The 24,688-nt window shown below is 41.9% G+C and overlaps 1 protein-coding gene across 3 annotated transcripts in view; it reads left to right on the top strand.

Moving 5' to 3' along the window:
- The first annotated feature begins 1,308 nt into the window (after positions 1–1,308).
- gsk3ba (glycogen synthase kinase 3 beta, genome duplicate a) overlaps positions 1,309–24,688 on the top strand; it is a 28,212-nt gene continuing 4,832 nt past the window's right edge. Inside the window, exons 1-7 of one of the 3 annotated variants that reach the window (XM_026295299.2) lie at positions 1,309–2,248; positions 9,788–9,981; positions 16,325–16,408; positions 21,667–21,777; positions 23,475–23,605; positions 24,200–24,306; positions 24,559–24,656. In XM_026295299.2, the coding sequence (XP_026151084.1) occupies positions 2,161–2,248; positions 9,788–9,981; positions 16,325–16,408; positions 21,667–21,777; positions 23,475–23,605; positions 24,200–24,306; positions 24,559–24,656 (813 nt within the window). In that variant the 5' untranslated portion in view covers positions 1,309–2,160. The remainder of the gene's footprint in view (positions 2,249–9,787; positions 9,982–16,324; positions 16,409–21,666; positions 21,778–23,474; positions 23,606–24,199; positions 24,307–24,558; positions 24,657–24,688) is intronic. The other 2 variants (XM_026295297.2, XM_026295298.2) reach the window with 2 other exon arrangements.

Raw genomic sequence — 24,688 nt, forward strand, 5'->3', positions numbered from 1 at the left:
TTACTCTCTCTCCTTCTTACTTTGTATTGCTCTTTCCTTACATGCCCTTCTCTCTCTCTGTCATTGCCACCTACTTATTTCCTCTCTGTATATTTTCTTCCTTTAATTGGAAAATGTGTGTTTGCTGGGGGAGGTGTTGCTATGAAGGGAAAACAGTGTCTTGCGTTACTTCTGCTCAGCTGCCTGTTTTTGAGATGCTGCTGCTTTCAATTCTGCATATGAACCATTGAAGGGCAGCCTGAGAGAAGTTCCCTTTGAAATACAGCATAACAGAGTATAAATAAACCACACACACATAAAAAACCCCAAAATACCAGCATCACGGAAATACATCCTTTTAGGATGTGGAATATTGGCATTTTGAGAACATAATTGTAGAATATCAATAGTCGTCAATCTATCGCATATAATTAAAAATATATGGAGATTATTAGAGATAGACTGCACTTCAACTGGTTTTAGGGTCACACTAGAAAAAAAAATATTGAACCATTAATGAGGACATTTTTGTGGTTGCCAGATTGTGAAAAATCCCTGTAGCTGATTGAACACTGTGGAAAAAGAAGCTGTAGTATTAACTTAAGTATCTCTAATTATAATATCGATATTACAAATAATAGAAAATGTTCTATATGTTCATGCAGGCAGTGCAGACTGGAGGTGCTTCACAAATTAAAAGCACAGGGCAGACAATTAAAACAAATAAAATGTAAATTACATTCAATAAGAGTAAAATAGATTATAAGGACGTAAATGTGAATGTAACCTGGATACAGAACTGTAGTGACAAGGCAGCCATGCATGTACACACACACACACACACACACACGCACACACACACACACACACACACACGCACACAGGTGCAATTACTAAGCATTGTGACACTGGTTAAATGAATGTGCCAGAGGGCGGTGTGAATTAAAAAGCATCAAGAGGAAAGACAGGGGATAGGCTTTTGTAGCTAACACAGCAACAGTGCTGCATGACCACCGGTGCTCCGTGACAGCTGGGTCCATTTGAACTGACAGTCTGGTTTCAGGGCACCATTGGCCGAAAAACTCATCAATCCTGGTAGCAGATCCGCCCATTGTCCCTGTCGCGGCATAGGGGGAAAGCCTTTGAAGATGTGAGGGCGGTGCCAAGAAAATTATGCCATGTGGTGCTCAAGAGCGGCGTTCTGATTGGATCACAGGCACACGGTTACGCCCATATTTGAAGGATACCCTCTCTGATTGGCTAAATCGGCCACCCCAGATTCACCGTTTGCACGTTCGGTTTTCGTATTCCCCGTCGCGGGTTACGTCAGCGCCGTGAACCCGCTTTCATTATGGCGGAGCGATCCCTGTAACTCTGTACGGAAATAGCGTAGCAAACGTGCGCAGCGACAAAGACAGCGAGCCTGAACCTATGGGGAAGGAATAAAAAAAGAAATTCAGTATCGTCGCACTCTGTGCTCAAAGACCATCATTTTCTAAGAGATCGCTGCCCCTGGGGCGTCGGTAACGATACCGAAATTTGACGGCGGCGAAGGCGGATATTGAGTCAGCGCTAAGCCATTGAATTCGTGGAAGAAGACTGGCAACTGGCAGATTTTCCGTTGGACGGTCTGTAGGCTAGGGTATAGCGAGGGAGCCGCCATGGCAGTCGGATCATTGAGCCTCCACATCGGGATATGAAGAGGAACTGCATGTGTCCCGGATCGTCAAGAAAACACAGCATTTATCTTTGATCCGCGTCGGATCAAGACCTGTAACATCTGAACTCACCCGTCTTCATCTTTGGGGGAATTGATTCGGCTTCCAGAAAGAAATCGCGATTGGTTTTAATCAGGGGGCCACAGGGAGAGGCCAGATTCATGACTATTTTAGTCGGAGACGTGTCTTCAAGGGCCCGCTGAAAGAAAACCTGGAGTCTGGAGAAGAAATGATGCTGTGATCGACCGCTGGTGGGACAGAAAGGGTCGTTTATTAGGTGATACGAACTAGTGTGAGTGATAGTGGGATAAAGGGAGCTCTTTCTGCCTGTCTTCCCTCTGGACTGGTGTGTGTTTCATTTACTGTCATCCAGGTTTGGATGAGAAGGTTCGGCAAATCGATCAACCCTGTCGTTTAGCAAGTCACCGAGTCTCCGAGTCGAGAGAATCAAAGGGATCGGATCATGTCGGGTCGGCCCAGGACCACATCCTTCGCGGAGAGCTGCAAACCAGTGCCGCAGCCCTCTGCTTTCGGCAGCATGAAAGTCAGCAGTAAGTACACCCTGTGATCCTGGAGGAGCCTACCTTTCCTGCACCGTGTCAAGCGGGTATGACGTTAGCTCCGCATAGCTTAGCCCTGTCATGTATCTGTGTCACTGACTGAGATTGGCCGGTGTTGAGCGGCACGCACACACGCACACGGTGCTCGCCGCGGTGTGAGCACCTATCCCTGCGCTCTCATGCGGCGTCCCCGGGCCGGTCAGCCTGCCCAGGGTTAGCAGGCCGCGCCGGGTAGGGCCGGGCCAGAGGAAGGTAGTGTTGGCACCGGCCCAGGGCGAAACCCTTTAACGCAGCCTGATTATCCTCTGATTATTGCTCACATGTAGATTAGCGGTATTACTACATAGTAGCGCAGACTTAATAGAGGCATAGCGATAGGCTATTACGCAACTGTCAAAGCGGAAGGTGCGCCCATAGTTGACTCGGGTGAAATTGACGTTATCCTGGACAGGGCTGGTCCCGCTGATCCTATATGACTTGGAACAGTGTCGAAATCAGACGACTGTGGAGGGTGTGTGACACAGACAGTGCGTCCTGTTCACCAAACCACAGTGGCACCGCGGCGGAGGCTGGTTCCAGACTGGCTGCAGAGATTAAGCCATGCGACTGACTAGGCCTACCTGCTGACAGTGTTGCTCCAGACTGATCTCTGCTTCATATGACCTACAGTTTCCAACTTGAAGCCACACTGAACTCATTTACCTTTCAGTGCCCGTTTTACATCAAAACCTGTCTTTGCAAAATGGCACCTTATAGCATTTTATCACAGTGAATGTAGACTGCAGATAAAAATGAAGTGAAGCTGGAGCACCTGACAGACTAGGGAGTTTTTATCTGAGTGAAATGATTTCTTTAACTATAATATCCACATTAGTAATCGCCTAGCCGGAGCCTGTCTACCTATCTGGTTCCACACCTTTGTTACCTTGCATGTAGACACACATTTAGGTGTGTGCTATTAAGGAATGTTCCTGTTGGTGCTTCAGGGCTGTGATGTGATGATGATGTGTGTTAGTAGGGTGAGGCCTGAGGCTGAGGCCCTCCTCTGGGTCTTGGCAGTGGAAACCACTTGGGGAGGACTATGACACACACACACACACACACACACACACAGGGAGATGCACTGCCAATCCAAGCCTAAAACTTCCCTTGCCCCAGATATGAATGTTGAAGCGTTGGTGTGTTCCTGTCAGTTTGGATCATTCATGGTTATGATTCTGTTCAAAGGAAAATGTTGTTCACTTTAAGAAATCTTGTGCAGGTCAGTCGTTCGGCTAAATGTAAGTAGTGAAGTATCTGTGGACTGATCGTGCAGATGTAAGCTACTAAATTGGCAGAAAATGCAAGGCTGACCTTGTGGTCTTAATGTTGCATGAGTTTTGCTGTGATTACTCAATTTGAATATATTTTTCTTCAACAGACTCATCTGGTAAGTCAGTGCATCATTATCAGTCATTAAAGGCTGAAGCTGGAATTGCTCAATTAATTGGGTGTTAAATAATTAGATTCCTACAAGCAGGTGCTGCTCAGCCCCGGGGAGAAATGTAGAGTTTTCGATTGCTCAGTGATAAAATGTCAGTGTTTAAAGGACAAATCTGTAAATTATGCAAACAAATTATGTAAACTATGGCTTTGTTTGCCTATCTTTTGCTGTTACAATGATTGACTGAAAGTTGATGCCTCGGCTTCTGACACTGGTGGATTCCTGGCCGTTTTTGCTATTCAGCTTTATATTTTGAGACAGTGGGTTCAATGGAAATCTGACTGAACTATTTTTGTCCCATTCATATCCATAGAGTTTACAAGAACCAGTTCACACAGACTTTAATATATGGGCCAAAAAACAAGGAAACAGGAACAACTTTGCCTGTTGAGCAACTTTGATATTATTTAGCACCATCACACGATTTATTTCTCTTTGAGTGTAGTGGTTAAATAACCTGTTGTCACACAGTCTGTTATCCTGGTAAGGACTGGGGCAAAAAAGGCACTTGTTGAAATAATCAGTCTTCTCTCTGGCTGACAAACAGGATTCAGGAGTTGGTTTGATGTCTGCCACACTGGCTGCTACAGATCCTCTGGTTTGTGGATTGACATATATATACGTAATAGAAGCAATTATACTTGCTGGCTTAAACCAAACCTGTAATATAGCACTGGGTGAGGCAATGCCTTGACATCATATTACTGATGAAGTATAAGACTAGATAATGGCTTTGGCTATTGTAATATTGTAATGCACTGTAGTTTAAATCTTCTCTTTGCTTGCACTTAAAGGTTGAATTACACTGAAATATCCAGTTTTTGGCTTTATTGAGTGAAATTACAGTGACTGCCCTTTACTTCCTGGCAGTCTTATCCATAACCCTAAAGATGTTTTTCAAAAATCATTTGCCACCCACTGTTGCATTAATTTAAATCCATCTGGAAAGTACTAACTTAAAAATGTATTGTGAAATTTGATTTTGTCTTCAAGATGTTACCCACCTGCCTTTCACCCAGAGACAGCTGGGATAGGCTCCAGCAGATCCCTGTGACCCTGGTTAAGAATAAGCAGGTATAGATGATGGATGGATGGATGCTCAAATATACGTATGCAACTGATGTTTCCAGTGTTAGTTAATCTGCTGATTAGATTTGTTGATTAATCTGTATATAAAGTAAAAATAATGAAAGATGCCCATCATGAATTCTTACAGACAAATATGGTGTCTTCAAATTGATTGTTTTTTTTTTCACGAAGGGTAACAGCAGAGAAGCCTTTAATAAACAGGAAGCAGCAAGTGTTCAGCCCCTTTTTGCTTGGAGAAATAAAACAACCAGTGTGATCATCCAAATGAATTTTCTTTTAATGGACTTATGACTTATTTCTACTCAAATGTGAATTACTTTTTTGGAAATAGTAGTTTCCCCAACAACAAGTGACTGCAGAGACACACAAAGATGCCTGTAAATACTCACATTCTTTTTCTGGCATTTAGTTTGATCTAAAATCAGACTTGTCGTTGAGAAGCAGACCATGTCGCCTTTTTGTTTTCTACCCAGACTTGTTCTTTCATCCTTTCTTGTGTGTCACCTAGTGTTAACCTGATATCCGCCATCCCAACACACACACACACACACACACACACACACACACACACACACACACACACTCTGACACACGCTTACACACGCTTACACTTGGATGTGTGTGATTAACTTGGCTGATGATCTCAAGCAGCTGTAGCTTGCATCCATGATACTGGAGAAAATGTTCATACCATTCCTACACAGACAGAAGAAAACACATACATACATACATACATACATACATACATACATAATTAAATAATTAAACCCACCCACACAAGCACTCTTAGGTTTTGTTTTTTTGGGGTGAGGCAGCTGGCAAAGAACAATGAGCAGCTTGTTTAGCATTTCAAAGCTGCAGCTCTCTCCTTGTTTTCTCCCCTTTCCTCTCAGTCCCTCTCTCGCATTTAGCCAGTGATGATGGGGACAAAATGAACTAATTATACTCTTTGATTCCAAATGAAACAGCAGGACTTGCAGACAAGACAAGGACCATCTGTTTCACTCAGGAGTTAAATGAGAACTGAGTTTTCTTGGGAAGAGAAGCACAAGAAGATGATGCATCTCCGCTCAGTCCAGTGGGTGCATTCAGTCAGTCAGTCAGCCAGACAGTCAGTCAATCAGCCAGCCAGCCGGCCAGTCAGTCTGTATGGTGGCAGCAGGACCGAGCAGCCACGGCTCTGCAAGCTGCACGCCACTGTCATATCTAAAAGTGTGTGCGCCCCTGTGTGCAGATACTGTCTCGTCTGGATTGAAGCTTGCTGTGTGTCGGCAGCGTCATTCCTGTGACGAGGCGTTCCAGTAACGTAGGGAATTATCTCATCAGCCTTGCAGTGGTGGAACAATTTGCACTTTTGTACCTGTACACATTAACACAGTGTGTATGCGCTTATGCCGGTTGCAAGTTGTGTTTCGCTGTCAAGGAATGTAGGAAATCTCTTCATGTGTTCCTCACAAGTGTCACTTTGACCTGCAGTCCACAGCTGCTGAGCTTCAGTGTGTGTCTGTGTTTATTTGCCAAATTTCAGAGGGGAGTGAACACATGAATGGTGTGAAAATGATTCCTCATGTTGCAGTAAATATCGACATAATATTAACACTGCAACTGATTTCAACTCTAGGTTATTCTCAATTAGGCATCATGTTACTTGCTAGAATAATTGCTCACTTCGAAGCACACACAGCCACACGTGTGTCCTGTAACTGCTCAACAATAGTGTTGTTTTGGCCGCACAGTGTGAGCACGTTACCCTGAACTAGCCTGGTGACCTGAATAAGCTATTGATGCCTCTGGCTAAAAGCCCCACCAGCTGTCACTGCTGTCTCACTTTGTAGCTGAGTAATACAGCATGTACATTAAATGAAGCTTTTTGATTTGTTGTATTAGTTTGTTTTGTTGGATTGTTTGACAGATACCATGGCAATGCTGCAAACACATGTTGCAAGGGGTTTGCACTTTCACTATTTTGCCATCATTTTTTTTTTTGTTTGTTTTTTGATTGTATTTATTTATTTATTTTTTTTAGTCCGGGTCAAAGGTCGTTTTTAACATGTAATTTTCTGATTGTTAACTAATTTATTTTAATGGAAAGTTGATGAAAGCAATTTTTAGGCCATGCCAGACTGATGTGTGAAAGATTGTACTTCACACAGGGATCCAGTCAGCCATTTCTAATGCCAGAAATGTCCTTTCTGACTGCTTGGTCATTCCTTATTAGCACAAATGTGAGATCTCACTGTGGGTTGCATGTATGCGTGCCTCAGTGTGTGCGTGTGTGTGTGTGTGTGCGTATGTGTTAGAGTGTGCACAGACTTTTCTCACGGTTTGAGGAAGTGCAGAGGCGTCATAGAAATGGCCCTGCTGGAATATGTAGGCAGAGTCATATTCCTGTCTCTCTCTAACACACACGCTCTTGGAAAGTCTATTTCTGTCGTTACAGAATCCGTTTCTTTTTCTAGACTCCCTCTTGGAGAGTGAAGTCCTCTAGGTCTATCAATCTCCTCAGCTCTTTACCCGCTTTTCCTTCATCTTTGATCAAAATCACCTCATCACTAGTAGAACACACACAAACACATAAAATGGTTGTTTTATTTCTGGGCTGGTCACTATTTGTGTTGACCTCAATAACCCTGCATGAAAATAATTCCAACCAATCAGCAAGGGGGGGGTGGATAAAGCCAATGCACTTTTGCACTCAAGCCGCACAGGTTGAATTAACCTTTGCAGAGAATTCATTTAAAACACACATGCTGAGTAGCCACAGGCTGCTAGTTTGCAGGAAATCTGCATGAAATGGTCACTTCCTCCATTCATGCAACGTCCTCCACGTGGAGGTGGTCATAGCAGGCTGCACGAAGTTTCTATTAAATAACACTAATCTATGGTTATTAAGCAGCACTAATCCACCCATCAACATGATTTTATACCCACTGTGAGCTGCTGACAAATGTGTTGGTGGCTGACTTATTCAGCAACTGCAATAAAATTAGACAAATTCACCAAAGATATTTAGATTATTTTGGGTGCGTGGGTTTTGGGCTCACATGTAAACTTTTTCTGCTGTGGGTTGTGTCAAAGAGACATATGCTAAAAAGACCCAAGCATCCTGGTAGGGAAGTTTAGAGGAAATGCAGGTTTTGTGTGCAGGGGTTTTTTTTTTTTCTTTTTTGGGGGATGTGTAGAAGTTTTATTTGAGAGTCAGACTGTTTGTGTAGAAGCAGCACCGATTTACACGACACACATTGTTACCTGGTTGTCCTTTAACCGCCAGCTAATCTGAACTTTGACCCTTGACACTACAATGGGCAGGCAGGGAGAGACTTTACTTCCATGTTGTGACCTCAGAGGAGCAGAGCCAGCTCTTAACTGACTGGAGATATATGGAGGTATAAAGAGGAGGGGAGGCATGTGAAAGCAAATTCCAATCTGTAGTGCATTAACATCCCAAACATACAGTCATATTAGCTTATGACTTTTCATTGGTAATAATCCTGGTTATTACATTGGTCTGTTTGTACTGTTTTGATTGATGAGCTTGCCCAGTGGGGATAGGCAGAGAAAGCTAGGGTACTCTATGCTAATATCTATTTGATGCATTGATTTAGATAAAAGCATCTGTGCCTCCTGGTATAAAAAAAAATATGATCAATATCTCGATAAGGCAATGCAACTTCAAGTGTCTTTCTGTCTATAGTTGTTAAAATAACAAATAAGTTGGATTGTTTCCTATTTAATATTTGTTAATGTCCTACAAAGATATTTCATGGAGTTCTTCACACAGTTGCAGTGATTGTTTATGGTGAGTTTCATGCTGTGTCTCAGCTCAGTCTTGAGTCACACTCAGGCAGCTGGGAGCTGATCAGTACAACAACAGCTGTTGACCACCAAGATGTACTTCTGCAACAACTGGGCTTCAACTGGCTGTAGCAAAAGGAGGCCATTTTGTTCTGATTGTCTCAGCCAAGAAATGTCAGCAGACATTCAAAACTGAAACCGATAAATCACGAATTGGCTTCTCTGACAAAAAGAATGTTCGGGTTTGAGTCTGTGAGATAGAGACTAGCATTAGGCCTTTTCACATCGCTCTTTGACATGTCAGAGTAGGAAAAGCACAGGGTGTAAATAATACTTCGGGGAGCTGGTATTGTGCGAGCTGGCTGCAACTGTCAGAGTGTCATCACATGCTGGAGCACATGAACAGAACCATCATTAATGTTATTAGTTGCTTTTGCTGTTATGACGCGTCAGAATGTCTGCTGTATAAATTACCTCTAAGTCATTAGTGTGTTGGTTGATTGACAGAAAATGAAGCAGGCAAAAATGGCAAACTGCTTCTCAAATGTGACGATTTTCTGCCTTTTTTCATTTTAAGTGGAATACTGTACCATTAGGCAGTCATGGCCTAAGTCGAGTCGAACTTGTAACCCGAAAGTTGTGGGTTCGGGTCTCAGGTCTGGCAGGAATTGTCGGTGGGGCGGAGTGAATAGCCATCGCCCTGTCCACCTTCAATACGACGATTGAGGTGAGACCCTTGAGCAAGGCACCGGACCCCCAACTGCTCCCCGGGCGCCGCTGCAATGGCTGCCCACTGCTCCGGGTGTGTGTTCACGGTGTGTGTGTGTGTGTGTGTGTGTGTGTGTGTGTGTGTGTGCACCTTGGGATGGGTTTAACGCAGAGCACAGTGAAAGTGACCAAAAGCGAAAGTGACTTTTGTGGCTAAGTATGGTGACCCATACTCGGCCACAGAGGTTACGTTTACTTTCACTTCACTTTCACTTTAAACTGTTGGTCGGACACTTTTTGCATTTGTTCTGCTTCACATTATCTCCTCTATTACGTCTTCCCTTATGCCAGTTTGGTCTCTCTCCCAAACTTGTCAACACCACCCATTGATGTGTAATGCTGAAGTTTATGCGTGTTACTGCTTTTTCTGATTATTTACTTTTCTCTGTCTGTAGGGGATAAGGATGGCAGCAAGGTAACAACAGTCGTGGCCACTCCAGGCCAAGGCCCCGACCGGCCACAGGAGGTGAGCTACACGGACACGAAGGTCATTGGCAACGGCTCGTTCGGTGTTGTCTACCAGGCTAAACTCTGCGACTCTGGAGAGCTGGTGGCCATCAAGAAGGTCCTGCAGGACAAGAGGTTTAAGGTGAAATATACACACACATTGTTTCAGCTTACTCAACCTAAAGAAAACATCATAATAATACAGCATGTATAAATGATGATGTTGCATACAAGCATCGACTCTAGTTTCCCTTGTTTCTTTAACAGTGTATAACCAAAGTCAAGATTAGTTTTATTGATGAATGTGTCTAGGGGCATGAATGGAGTGAGCTTTCACAAAAACAAGGAGATCAGAAAAAACTGCAAAACGAGAAAACAAAGGAAAGACTTCCAATCTTGCAAGTGACACATCTCCTGCTTTAATGTGTTTGTTTTCTTGCAGGAATCGTGTGTGTGTGTGTGTGTGTGTGGTAGTGGTGAGAGGGTCTTTTCTCACGCAAACAAACTTGAACCCCTTAATACTCATTCATCTGTCAAGTTGAGTTGTTGGAAATGTCATATTTCCTTTCAAGCAAAACTCCGCAGGAATCCTCCTTCAGTGCTTTGAATATATTTAACTGGTGGCTTGTTGTTCCTCAGATGGGGGGACATTGTCTCTGTTCCCTTGGTTTGAAGGCCTTAGTGTCCCCTGCTGTTTGTTCGCAGCTCACAAATAAAAGACTGCCAAGCCTGCAGGACAGCTGTTTAGGATCTCATTAAATTTTATAGGCTTTAAAAAGGGGGTTAGGGGTGCACAGTGGTTCAGTCACATGATCACTCTTATGTAAAACTAGATAAGTGCCCAATATGTTATCAGATTAGATCCAGTATCAGAATTATGCCTGATATAATAAATTTAAAAGCAAAAGTGCTATTTCCCAGACCTTCAAACAGCTTCAGGTGCTGCTGTATTTTGTTCCAAGAGACAGTTGCAGTTGTTTTGCAGTTGGTATTTTTTCCCCCCAGCTCTTTCCTAACATGAGGAACTAACATCTGTAAAACATCATGAGGACTCAGGTTGTGCTGGTTTTGGTTTCTGCACATGTATTTAAACAAGTATGGATGAATAGTCTGAGGACTCATTAAAGTACAGTAGAGTATTAGAATACAGAGTATAAAGATGTGGATCCAAGTCACAGGCCTTGATGCAGTAGCTGTTCACTATGACAGTAATCACTGTCTCTTACTATTATTTTGTGACTACACAGGAGAGAGAGAAGGGTGTATTTTCATGAGCGATGGCGAGACAAGTTTAGGTGTCCCCTGTTGTCTCCTGGACTCCCCGTCACCAGCTTCTCTTCCCTTAAGAGAAACTGAAGTTTGGTCAAAGTTTAGTCACATGTTGGGTTTTCGCCCTGCGACTGTTGTTGAGCCAACCGGTTCAGCTAAATAACTTCAGCAGCACCGTGCCCCAGGTTTAACCTTTTGGAGGTTCAGCACAGTTCTGCAGCAGGTGTTAGTCCTTTGCTACGTGAAACCAGACAAAATCCTTGATGTGACTTAATGGTGTGGGGGTTGACCATCTGTTGCAAAGCACATGTTCGGTCGGGACACACTCACATGCCCGCTCTGTGACAGGCTGTGCTGGCCACGATGAGGTCATATCTGCTCTTCCTGTTAGACTGTGGTTACCCCTGTGGTTAACATGATAGCAGGTTGCATTTTTAAACCGCTCAGTGGTCAGCTGAACATCAGACGCATTGTTTTGTTGTTTTGGTGTTTAGCTTCCTGTTTCAAGCAGGTCCTCTACCTCAGGATTCAGCTGTCTTTCTCTCCGTGCGCCTCCTTTTCTGTCTCATTGCTTTTACATGCTCGGCCTGGCCTTCCCTGAGAACAGATTATTATGAAAAACGAGGCAAATGAAAGTTAAGACTCCTCACATGACTGCCAAGCATGCTCCATAAGGGTGCGACCCCCATTACACACAAACACACACACAAACACACCTGCATTCCTCTTTCTTCTTATTCCTCCTCTTTTTCTGCCTGATATGGTGGCTCATCTCTGTAAACTGAGTCTGTTTTAGTAGACCCACACTAATCCATTACGTTGTTTTCACTCAGTTCCACCACACACACACACACGCACGCACACACACACACACGCACACGCACACAAACGTCAATCAGGTTAATTGCGTGAATCATGAAATTAAAAATAATTCCGAAAGGTGTGCTTGAAAACAAGAATTTTATACGTGTGATTTTGGTTGTGCTAACTTGTGTTAAGCGTTTTTAAGCTTGGATATTCAGCAAACACCGTTTTGCAGGTTTGCACGTCTGGTTTCAGGCTTGCAGACTTACTTTCACAAGCCGTGCATGCGTGCCTTCAGGGACTTTTGATGTTTACTGCGTGGTCAAGTTCTTTAAGCCGTGCATCATAAAAAAAACAAAAAAAAGGTGGGTGGATCACTGCTACTAGTTTAGAAATCCCAGTCCAACAGACTTTACACAGCCAGGAACAATGACCACGTCAACATCTGACCTATTCATCTGTAAAAACTGAAGAACAGAATTACCTTAAAGGTAAACAGAACCAAGTGTTAGCATGTTAACATGCTGTTAGCTTTGAGCCGGCAGGATCATTGTTACTGTTGCTTCTGCTTTGTCATCACTATATTACCAGTATGTATCCTGTGTCCACCAGTAAATATGAGAGCATCTACTGATGAGTTTCGTGGATAGGTTCATTTTGTAAATATTTACCTTGATTTGCTTCTTATTTGCTGTTTTTATTGAATGTTTACCCTAAAAATATCCAGCCATTATCAGACATTATCTCTGACTCAATACCTGCTCAATTCTGTCCTCCCCGAGTTACATCTTGAATATTGAGACAGCTGGAAGGAAGAGTAGGGTCTTTCTTCCTTCCTTCCAGAATATCTATGAACAGATTTATAAAGAAACCTTTCCCCATCATAAAGCGTAGCAACAGTGCCATTAGTGATCCACTGACTACACAGATTACCTGATTATTATCATTATAATGTAAAGTTGCAGAATTCAAACATTTTCTGTGACGCGAGTGATGTCTCTGGTCTAATCTGGTCTCCTCCTTGAACCCTGGTGTGTTCAGTTGCAGAATAATTTACAAATGCTGCTATTCATTAACGTGACCCATGTGCTCCTGATGTATGCATTTTGGAAGGTTTTTATATTGCAAGCTGTTTTTTTTTTTGGTTTTTTTTTTTGTTTTGTTTTTTTTTTATACCTGGTATTTAAATGTGTGAGTTACTAGTGAATGTGTAAAACTGAAATGCTGAAATATATATAAAAATGTAAAAGTCACATTTTTTTTTTTTTTTTTAAAGAGAGAACCATTTAGTTCATCTTTGGACTGACTGACAATGGCTGGATGTTTCCAGGGCTCAACTCTATTAAGGACACCTCTGGAAACAAAAGCAAAAGCGACAAGATAAGAACAAAAGCAAGGAAAATACTTACAACATTAGGAGAGTGAATCTAAACATGTTTGGGTGGTTTTAAATATGATTTGAACTTTACGTTTGCAAGCTTGAAACTGAATGTGCAAACTTCTAAAACAGCTTCCAGGCAGAAAATGAAATATACAAGTTTACAAAACTAAATTTACAGATACAAAACTAGCACACCTCTATAACCTTTTTGAATGATATAATTGTCCACATTGAATTTACTCTGTTTTAGTGGGTTAGGGTGTGCTGTTGGTCATCAATGTGTCAGACAACCGCTGTGGACTTAGTCTGCTTCTGGTGCATTATGGAATATGTCCACATCCACTCCCATCTGAGGGATCACATATCAGCCTATTGAAAAATGGATGCTTGCATTAGAACTGACACTCACTCTTTTTCTCTCTGTCTCTCTCTCTCACACACACACACACACACACACACACACACACACACACACACACACACAGTGAAAGCATGTCTGGTGGAAGTCAAATTAATTTCTGTACTTTTCTCATTGTCAAAGCTTGTATGTGTTGTCTGTGTAGTCAAACGTCAGTGAGCTGCACTGTTGGCCTGGGTGACATTAATTTAGACAAGACAGTGAAGATGGACACTGTATTTTATTTTATCAGTCCTACTTATATTGTCTTGCTGTTGTAAATACCCACTAGCCCACTAATTGTGTATTAATTCACAGCTGAAAATATTCCCTAGTAAATGCACAGTTTTTTTTTCTCTCTGCTGGAATATAACCTGCTCAGGAAAAGAGACACTTTGTAAAGTCTGTTATTACTGATGCAATTATGCCCTTTGAATAAATTGTGTGACCTCACTGTCCTGTTAGCAACTAAGCGTGCAAGAAATGGGAACTGATGGTTTGAAGGATTGCAAGCTCAAAGCTTTTTCTCATCTTCAGCAGCTCTTTATTGAATGAGATGATGAATGAATGTGCAGTATCCTAAGAACAAAATGCCAAAGAAAAATAAGCAGCCAGTCCAGAAAAAATAGAAAGATGTTCAGAGAATAATTATAGCAGTCTAATGTTGGCATGTTCCTGGCAGAATAACATGGAAGCCATTAGCTCTTGGGCTACAGTAGTATCTTTGTCAGTCCCCTCTGAGTACTCAATTCATTACTCAGCCTCTAGTATCATTTGTATTTTTCTGGTATGACCAAGGCTTTATAGGTTGTCTGTTTATGATATTTATTAACAGTAAAATTAATAATAAATTCTGTCTGTTTTCCTTTTAAATTTGATCAGTTGTCTACATGCACTATCACCTATAGGCTGCTATCTATGCAGAAAGACAAAATGATGTTTGTATGGGTGCTGCTGCTAATCCTTTTGGAAACTGGATGTGGATTTGTCTGAATGTATAAATCAGCAGAATGAAGTGCTCAGGTGTAGTGCTTCTAGCAGCCTGCAATCTTTTACTTTTTCTGCTTTTCTCTCTATCTGTCTGTTTCTGTCTCTGCTCTGCTGACACATTGGAGGATGACAGGTCAGCAGGAATGACTGCAGTATAACTGGATAGTGCTATAGTGAGCAGCCTGTCTGCTCCTCCTCCATATGGTACCATCTTTCTCACACATAACAACACACACACACACAAACACACCCTTGGATACTCCCACTAACCCACTGCAATAAGACAAGGGCGTTGCCTAGAGTGTGTGATGGTTCGATGTCTGGTCTGTGACCCACACACAGTGATGTGACTTTGTGTGTTGTGGTGTGGACTGGGTGAAAAAGCAGAGGAGGCCTGTGGTATCTGCCTGTAAGTGAATTAGGTGGTGGTAGTGGTGCAGGGGTGCTCTGTACCAGTCTATTGACCTGCAAGATAATGTGCTGCTTGCTGCCTGCTGCTGAGATGATGAGTTCTTGTTTAGTGGACAGACAGCTCACTCTGCTGTGTTAAAAAATGAATGAGAGGGGATTAAATCCTCATTAGGTGGCAGAAAACTAGTGGAAGGACAGCAGCATATCTCCCTGGGCCTGCTGTGGTCCTGACCCACATAATGGGGGATTCTCATTAGTCAGTCAGTCAGTCAGCTAACGTAACAGGCAATTTTTCAGTCTTTCGCCAACCATATTCAGACAGTTGGATGAATTATGAGCTTATCAATAAATGAGCTTGTTTTTCCTACCTCGGTTCTTGGTGTTCTGACCATTGTGTCTAAATGTTACAAAAGAATTTCAGATCAAGTCAACACAGAGCACTGTGATAAACCCAAAGAGGAGGTAAAGAGGGAAAAACAAGGGGGGAAAATGCAAAGTGTATTGGAGCTGTTAAAGCCTTATGTAATGTTTGAATTCCCACCCACCCCAGTGTATATGCACAACCATTTTCTTTATGGACATAATGTATATGAATGTATTTGTCTCAGTGTTCAGTTCTTATCTTTTGGTCTTGTGGCCTTGAGCATGTGTCTCATCACATTTAATCTTCAACATATTTATTTTTACGTCTTTCTCATAACATTTTCTACCCTGCATCTGTTTGGCAAGGGGCTGTTTTTCTCTAGGTGCCTTTGGGCATCTGAATGCTTTATACCATGGGAACCAGCAACTGCCACACGGTACATACTTGTGTCGTCATGTTTTATCCTTCATGATGGAATGAATGCCCATTTTTCTGCTACCACACCCAATTTTCTCAAACCCAGATTCCTGACAAACTGGCGCACCGTGCTTGTGACAGTGACGTGGCTGACAACATGATGATTGTTTGGCAGAACATTTAGTGCCATGTGTTCTTTATGTCATAAAACAGCGATACAAAGTCTTTTTTTTTTTTTTTAAAGCATTGTTCTGTATTGTCACATTAAAACCATTGCTGCTGAATCCAGCTATAATGACATGTATTGTAGCATCGAAACTGTGCTTTGTTGTGCTTTGGGTCCAATGGAAAGAACCACCCTGAAGAACCACAGACTTACTTTTAGATACCACGAGTGTGACAAATTCTAAAGCTAAAGTGTAATGTTTAAATTCCTGTTCTGTTTTGTTCAGAATCGCGAGCTGCAGATCATGAGGAAGCTGGACCACTGCAACATAGTCCGCCTGCGCTACTTCTTCTACTCCAGTGGAGACAAGGTTAGTCGGCAAAGTGTCCTCCTTCTTCACCTACCTGTGCCATGCTGAGAGAGCATGATTAATTGTGTATGAACCTGTACTACAATTGTAGCTTTGTAAATGAAAAGTAGTAGTAGTAGTAGAATAATTTAGCTATCTCCCACGCTCCCAATCCTTATAATGTGATTATAAATGGACATTACACTATCTAACAAATTAAATAATGTCTGCTACATAATGTCTTTTTTTTTTCCTGGGACTTTTCTGCCTTCTTAAGTTTTTAAAATAATTTTCTTGTGTGGCTTTTTGAACTGTCTGCCTGTCACCTGCACCATCTCCCATCATGTGTCTGCCTTGTGGCTTCGCTGCTCTTAATAAATACACTAGTACATAGAGAACATTGTGACAGGGAAGCCCCTCCTGCTGTGTGCTGTCGGCCATCAGTCGTCCCATGAAGACTACAAGCCTGTACTATGTCATTCAACTAGACAGCAGACAGGCAGAGGTCCATGTGTCAAATATAGATGCACATGGACCTGACACACATACTGTTGGGACTATACTCATGACACAGCAGTTAGGAATGCCACACACCTACCGTGGCCAAGGAAAGCTGTTGGGGATTATAGGTGAGAGGTGATGGTGATGGTGGGTCGAGGATTGAGAGATGGGGGTCTAAGTTAATCATAAATTCACCCAAACCCCTCCCACCCCTTGCACCATGCCACGTGTTCACTGACATCTGGGAATGACAGCTAACTCATCATTTACTGACAGTGACAGGAATGAGCCTTCACCTTTCCACCTCTGACTTTTGCAATCACAGGATTTTATTTTGATAATCCACAACTTTTCTTTGCCTTACTTGTTGCTTTCACCTACATTCCTTTTAAATCCTCCTTCCTGTGATCATGTGTCAGTTTTATTTTCTCCCTCCTCACTGTAGCACTCCAGACTAATTATAGAGACTGGCACAGTGTTGTTGGTATAAGGATTTACCAACTGCAGTGAAAAATCCACATTTAACTGATTTCTTAGTTTGTGTGCCGCATCATGATTCACAGTGTCTATTTAGCTGAAGTAATTTATTCTGTTACTGTATTGTATTGTACTGCATTGTATTAGATTATATCCACCTTGTGTAAATTAATTGTGTGCACATCTAAATCAATGAGGTGATTTATTTCTGCAGAAGCAAGCTAAACAGTCCAAGCTAATATTAGATAAGATGGGAGTATTTAGTGTCTCACAGGATGAAGTTGGGGAGAGACGCACTAACTGAAGGTCAAAGATTATATAATGAATAAAGTTAATGTTTTCATTATGCCTCCTCTGCTGAAAGGAGGTTGGCTGACACTGTGTCCTGATGTCAGCTGGTTCCACCCCGCCAACCTCATCCCTTTCGTGACCCTCCACAGGATAAGCTTTATAGATAATGGATGGATGCTCTGAGAAAGTATTGGGATGAATTGCCAAGTTACGTAAAGAAAAACAAGGATAGATAGTAACTGCACCTGGAGGCTGTTTTGAAGAATAAAAACACTGTAGGTTTTCCTAGAAAAGGAAGCCAGGGACAAGATAAGGGATAACAAGTGCATAGGAGGAAAATAGACAGATGAGAGCATAGGTGGTTGTAGTCTGTGCAGTGGGCCTTGCTTGAGTAATAAAAGAGATCACTGCTGCTAAGACTGTTTGAATCCTCCTGAAGTAGGCAAGAGGTAATCTCACCTGGAAAGGGTGTTTAAGTGGTGGACGTATGGAGAGTTACACACAAGTTAATGGATCGATGACAGATGTGTAAAGTTAAGATGAGGTCGGGCTCGTGATGTTCGTATCCTGATGTGAAGGTTTATGCCCGGTGCAGCTGTGAGATACAGCTTACGGCTACTGCTGCTGCTGCTGCTATATCTGCCACCATGTGCACAGGTAGTCTTATGTAACTGCTGGCATGTGGCTTGCTTGACACACACCGTGTGCTTCTGCTTTTACCCTTTAACCACTTGTATAATACTGTTCAAACACAGGGCCACAGGTTCAAACAGCGTAGGCAGGACAGAAAATACTGGACTGAGTTTTACCTCTTCAGAATATGCAGGTGCATGGAAGAGATTCTGCTGACACAGTTACTGCTTATCAAAATCACACCCTCATACACGCAAACTCACGTTCAGTAACCCATTTTGATTTTCTGACATAAAAATGTATATTAGATTAACATTCTTGGTAGCAGATTGAAGCTACAGGCTTTGCTCTCAGTTGTAACAGCATAAGAAACAGAAGTTTACAAGAGTTGTTGCTTCTATTTTTTGAACATTAAGTACAAATGAGTTTACACATTTCATAAGCCAAAGGAGGCATGAAAGTACAAAGCGATTTAAACGATTAGGGGACCATGGGACAGGAAAAAAAATGTTGAGTCCCTATTGTTCCCTCACATGTCACTGAGTTCTGACCACACACAGCAGCTTAGTTGTCGTCCTAGAGACCCAGAAACCATAGTCCTAGTCCTCTATTAGAATAACACTGTCTGACACCAGGTTATCTGATTTGATTTAATACCACTTTATTTCGGAAAATGTAACAAAGCACATCATGAAAACAGAATAAAAAAATAATACATTTGTAAATATTTTTGAACCTGGCATGAGTGCTGCATTTTGCTGCATTGTACATGATGGCACTTAGAAATAATAGAATGCAGAAAATAGGGGGTGGGTAGGAGGGTCTATAGGGGCCTACAGCTAATTTCTTTGTTCCGTGGGACGTCTGGAAGGTTGTATGTGTATGTCACTGCCTTAGACATAACTGACTGTTTATGTTTGAATGAGTGTGAATTCGCTGAATCTACATCCCTCTACGTCTTTCTGTGCTTCTGTTGTCTTCCTTGGTTTCACAGGTTTAACACTGACTCTAAATTTCTTTAGTCCCATGACTTGCTCTCTTAACGTCCAGTATTGTATATGTTGCCATATTTGACTACATGACGAGGAAGCAGAAAACACTCGTGTTGATATAAGCTACGTTTGTGGAAGCTGACATACGTACTGCATGAGATTTGGTTTTGGATTTGTTGATAGATAGCTGAATGAGTTGTTCAAGTGCAAGAGGTTTTCTTAGCAAATTAGAGGGTGAATTATTTAGCCGGGTGTGAACAAGGAGCCAATCAGATTCCCGCCTAGCCAACCATCTGGGAACAAGCCAAGGAAGTGGCTTTGTAGTGATGCAGGAAGTGAGTCATCGCTGTTGCTAGGCTAAATATAGCTTTGGTGGCACTAGCAGGAGGCGGCGCGGGCTCTGTAGCCATCACAAATGTTATCAATGGGAGTTTTGCTGGTGAAGGAGGAATGGGTACATACACGCACACACATGTTTAGAGGAGAGAGACACAGAGAAAGGGGGTTATGGGTTGATGCCAGCGATGGATGAGCATGGAAAATGGCTAGAAAGCTGTTCAGGAAAGGCTGCTCGTCATCACCAGTATGTGCAACCCCACGTATGTGATGGTTACCCAGTCCTCCCTGTCCTGTCCTCTTTTTTCTGTTTTACTCAATCGCCAAATATGTGACTAATTGTCTGAGTGTGAGCGAGAGAGAGCAGTCGCCATTAACCAGGGCACTGAGCTGACAGAAATGCACCACACAGGCTGTTTGGGAGCTCGGTTCGCTCACCGTACTTTGCAGACCTGCAGGGAGCCAGCTCTGTTCATTGTTCAGCCGTGTATTGGACAGACTCTTAACACCACTAACACCTCAACAGACACAGTTGCCTCACCCAATGAAAAAGGGAAAGAGAGACCAACAGCAGATAACTCTGTAATTACAGTAATTAAATTCGGATGCTCTGATTTATTATCCCGAGGCGGCATGTCTCACAGGTGTGAGTTTGTTGGTTAGACACAGGCCACTCGCACATACAGCAATGGGTGTGCACTTTTCCACTGGTGTCATCCAGCTCTGTGGCAATTTTGTCTGAAAGATTTAGTGACCATTAAACATGTTACGTTCCAGATATGTTTTCCTGCAAGGCAGAATCACAGTACTTTAAACTAACACTGCTGGTTATAAAGTTTCGCAGTACAATAAAGCGGGCTGAATTTTCCTGTGGGCCCTCTTCACAGATTCAGTTGATGACACCAGATGGATTTGCTCTGTGGCATGTACAAAACTGCAGTTTATCACAGGATTACAAGCCTCTAAACACAACATTAACCCATGTGATATCTCCTTAAAAGCCATAATAAAGTGCTTGCAGGTGAGCTGTTTTAGGCTCAATAGGGCATCTGTCTAGGCAATAAATGAATCAAGTTTCATAATTACATTGTGATTTTTAAAAAAACAAATGAAATATAGAGTAATGCCAGGCTTATCTTTCATATAGTCAAAGATATAAAGTAACTAATTCTGGTACTTACAAAAGTCATAGATTCAGCATATCAGTGGTAGCTGACATACTGATAGCTGACCCTCATGCACACCAGTGTGTCGTGAAGGCTCTGCTGGCCCTCCTCACAAACCATCAAGACCAGCAGGCTACTTGTGAGTACATAATGGAGTATGTGATTTCCTTTGTGAATTGATACGATGTGTTATATCTGAAAATATTTCTCAACAGTTGTGATTCAGTACAAGCTATGAGTGTGATCTTGCTGACTTAACGGGTCTTGAACAATAGTTTCACAAGAAACACCCCATGATTCAGTGTTGGCTGAACTCTGGTCAGAATCAAAGGAAAAAGGAAGTCCCAGAATAATTGAGTGTAACAGCCTCAGATACAGCATCCTTTCAGCGTCAGTGGTGGAGTTCAACTCCTACAACCCACCCTCCAACACAGCTCTTGTCTAACTAGGGAATGAGGAAATGATATCATTGTCTGTGGCCACTGTTGGACTACAGGCCATTATGACGCATGCTCGTGTGTTTCCTGCCCTCGGGGGGAGAGGCCTATACAATGGATCCCCAGTTAGACCAGGAAAAGAATATGTGAGGTGAAACTGGTGCCATAAAAGAGAACGTCAGTCACATTAACTTTAAAACACCAAGGAAGTGTACTTAACAGCTATAAATAGAGAAAACAGACAGTGAGAGAGATAGGGATGGGAAGAAAACTGATACAACAGGCCATGGACATGAATGTGTGTATATGTTCATATTCAATGTGAATTTTTATTTTACTTAGTCTACACGTTGCGAACTTTAATAGAGTTTTCAATATAAAGCTCCTGGTTTATCTGTGTACATGTGTGACCTCTGTTTTCTTGGTTTCACTTGGTTTCTCTACAGAAAGATGAAGTGTATCTGAATTTGGTTTTGGACTACGTTCCTGAGACCGTCTACAGAGTGGCCAGACACTACAGCCGAGCCAAACAGACGCTGCCCATGGTTTATGTCAAGGTACATAAGTGTGTGTGTTTTACGTCTCCAGCCATCAAGGCAAGAAATGGTGGTTTCATTGTCTTGAGAAAATTGAGGGGATTTATTCAGTACTGTCTAAATAGAGTACCATGAAAATGTCTGGACTGCTAACTGCTAATTTTTTTGCAAATTTCTACAAAATGTTAAACAAAACTGAAATGAGCAGTTTTGTCTAAGATTTTTATAATTATTTATTTATTGAATTAAGAACATATGATGTAATATTTCTGAATTTAATCACATTTGTGTAAAACAGTGTATCACTTAGACTTACTAGAATGAAGTATTTAACTGAACTTCCATAGTGTATATATATTATTTGTAGTAATCCTACCAAGCCATCTAACTGATACTAACATTCCCCTCTTAGTTTTTCAAAGATTACAAAAGGGATGGTTTCAGTGCATTTAGATATGGTCATGTATATTTTAAGATCTAGGACCTAAAATATGTGTGTATTTGTAACAAACCACACCTTCCACACAACTCCACAGCTATAAAGCTGCTATAAAGATACAATGTATTATTCTACTCAGTTCAACACCTGCAGCCACTGACTGAGTTTAAGTAATGCAAGAGGTCAAATTTTAAACAAAAGTCTCACTAGCAGATTACCGTTGTAGACACAATTCAATTTTAGTTTGATTTACTTCATTTCACCTGGATAATCCACTCAGTATCCATACTGCTTCTGAATTCAGTAGGCTTTATTCAATTCTGCTCATTTATTGTGTGAAACTAATTGGATTTTTCTTCCTTTTCTGAAAACGAGAATATGGTCTCAGATGGGAAATATGACCAAGAGTCATTTGTAAAAATAAATATGCAAAACGTACAGGATCGGACCAGGGCTATTTACAGCATTGTCTCTATTTTATGTTTGCATGTGGTGTGTGTGCACAGATCAGGTGTTACTTAACAAGTACTTCTCTGGCCGTGACAAATAATGTGAAACAAATGTGAGAAAATGTTGAGGGCAAAAAGAAATCATCACACATTACACATATCACAGACTTCGCCTCTTTGGTCTAAATGATTTTTGGCTCAGTGAAATAATTAAAAAAAAAAAAAAAAAACACCTACGGTTAATCAGTCCCCTGCAGCTGAAGAAGCACTGACTGTGACCTTTTTAACTACACACACTAATATAAATATTCATTCGCACAGGAAACGTGGGATGCCCATATTGACTCACTTACTGTATTAACACAAAGAGACGATCTTTTTTCATCCTCCACAAATATAATGACCTTCATGGAGTTGCCAAGTTTGAAAGAATAAATTAACCATTAAATTCTTCATAGTTATAAAAACAGTGTAAATGAAAGCTAAACTTGTATTGTGTGAACACCACATAGATTAGTTTTTGTATACATATCCCCCCCCCCCCCCACACACACTCACCATAATCTTCAGTTTCTAATTAGATCTGAGGGGTAAACCAGGACACTTGTAGAAACACGTTTCAGTTTATCTCACAAGGCCCAGTTGACAAAGTTCACGAGGCAGCGCATGACGCTGTCGTCGAAACATGCGCTGATAAAACATTATGTACTTGGCCGGGCTGAAATCGATTCTTAAGTGGTTCTTTCCAGACTTGAACCCTGTAATGAAAACTGAGCTTGCTGTTTGTGCGCTCATAACCCATGTGTGCGCGTATGTGTTTCTGTGCGTAGTTGTATATGTACCAGCTGTTCAGGAGCCTGGCCTACATCCACTCATTTGGCATCTGCCATCGGGACATCAAGCCTCAGAATCTGCTGCTGGATCCCGAGACTGCTGTGCTCAAGCTCTGTGACTTTGGCAGGTGAGACACAGGACCTGCCATTTCTCAAGTTTGGTCATTAGCAGTCAGGCTTTTCATGGCATTCATAGGAGCAGTTTGTCATTTTAGAAAACACGCTTATTCCTTTTCCTGCTGAGAGTTAGATGAAAAGATTAATACCACTATCCTCTTGTATAGTAAATATGAAACTATGAAATATTGGAAACAGGGAAATAGCTAACCCGACTCAGTCCAAATGCAACACAATCAGTCTGTGAGCCCCATTAAATCTGACTAACACACCATTTGATATCTTATTTCTTCCTGGAGTCTTTGCTGTTTGCCTGGCAACCTCATAGTGATGACGAGTCTTTGTGAAGTTACTGTTCCCAGCCAAGAAATAATATGACATAAGACCCGTTTACTCCCACCCCCATAACACTGCATTATGTCATTTTTGCACTTCACTTTCTGTAGGGATTAAACAAGCAAATACCTGTATCTGAGATTCATGCTAAACTTACTAGGTGTTGGCTGAGATTTTCTTTAGATTCAGATTTCACTTCTTTTTGCCAAAAAGCAGCAGAGTACTATGATGGTGATGATTATGATTATGTGCTTTGATTTTCGGTGCAGTGCTAAGCAGCTGGTCCGTGGAGAGCCAAATGTGTCCTACATCTGCTCCCGTTACTACCGAGCCCCCGAGCTCATCTTTGGTGCCACTGACTACACTTCCAGCATAGGTATTCTGTCTCCAGATGTCACCGTCAACATTTAACACCTGAACCACTAAAGCTTAACCTGTAAATTATTGCAGTCACGTTAGTCCTGATATGTTTAGTTGTTAAACATATTGACTGAAGGAATAGATTATAATGTAATGTTATGTATGATTTGCTGCTCCTTCACACTATACATTAATAGCATGAAACCAGTCATGGTCATGTATGCCTTGTTTTCTGCCTGTGTGACTTTTGACCTGCCTTTTCCTTTAGATGTGTGGTCAGCAGGCTGCGTACTGGCAGAGCTTTTGTTAGGACAGCCAATCTTCCCGGGTGACAGTGGAGTGGATCAGTTGGTTGAAATTATCAAGGTAATGAATGGGGTAACCCATAGAGTTTATAC

Source organism: Mastacembelus armatus, chromosome 21 (genome assembly GCF_900324485.2).
Source record: "Mastacembelus armatus chromosome 21, fMasArm1.2, whole genome shotgun sequence".
Classification (NCBI taxonomy): Eukaryota; Metazoa; Chordata; class Actinopteri; order Synbranchiformes; family Mastacembelidae; genus Mastacembelus; species Mastacembelus armatus.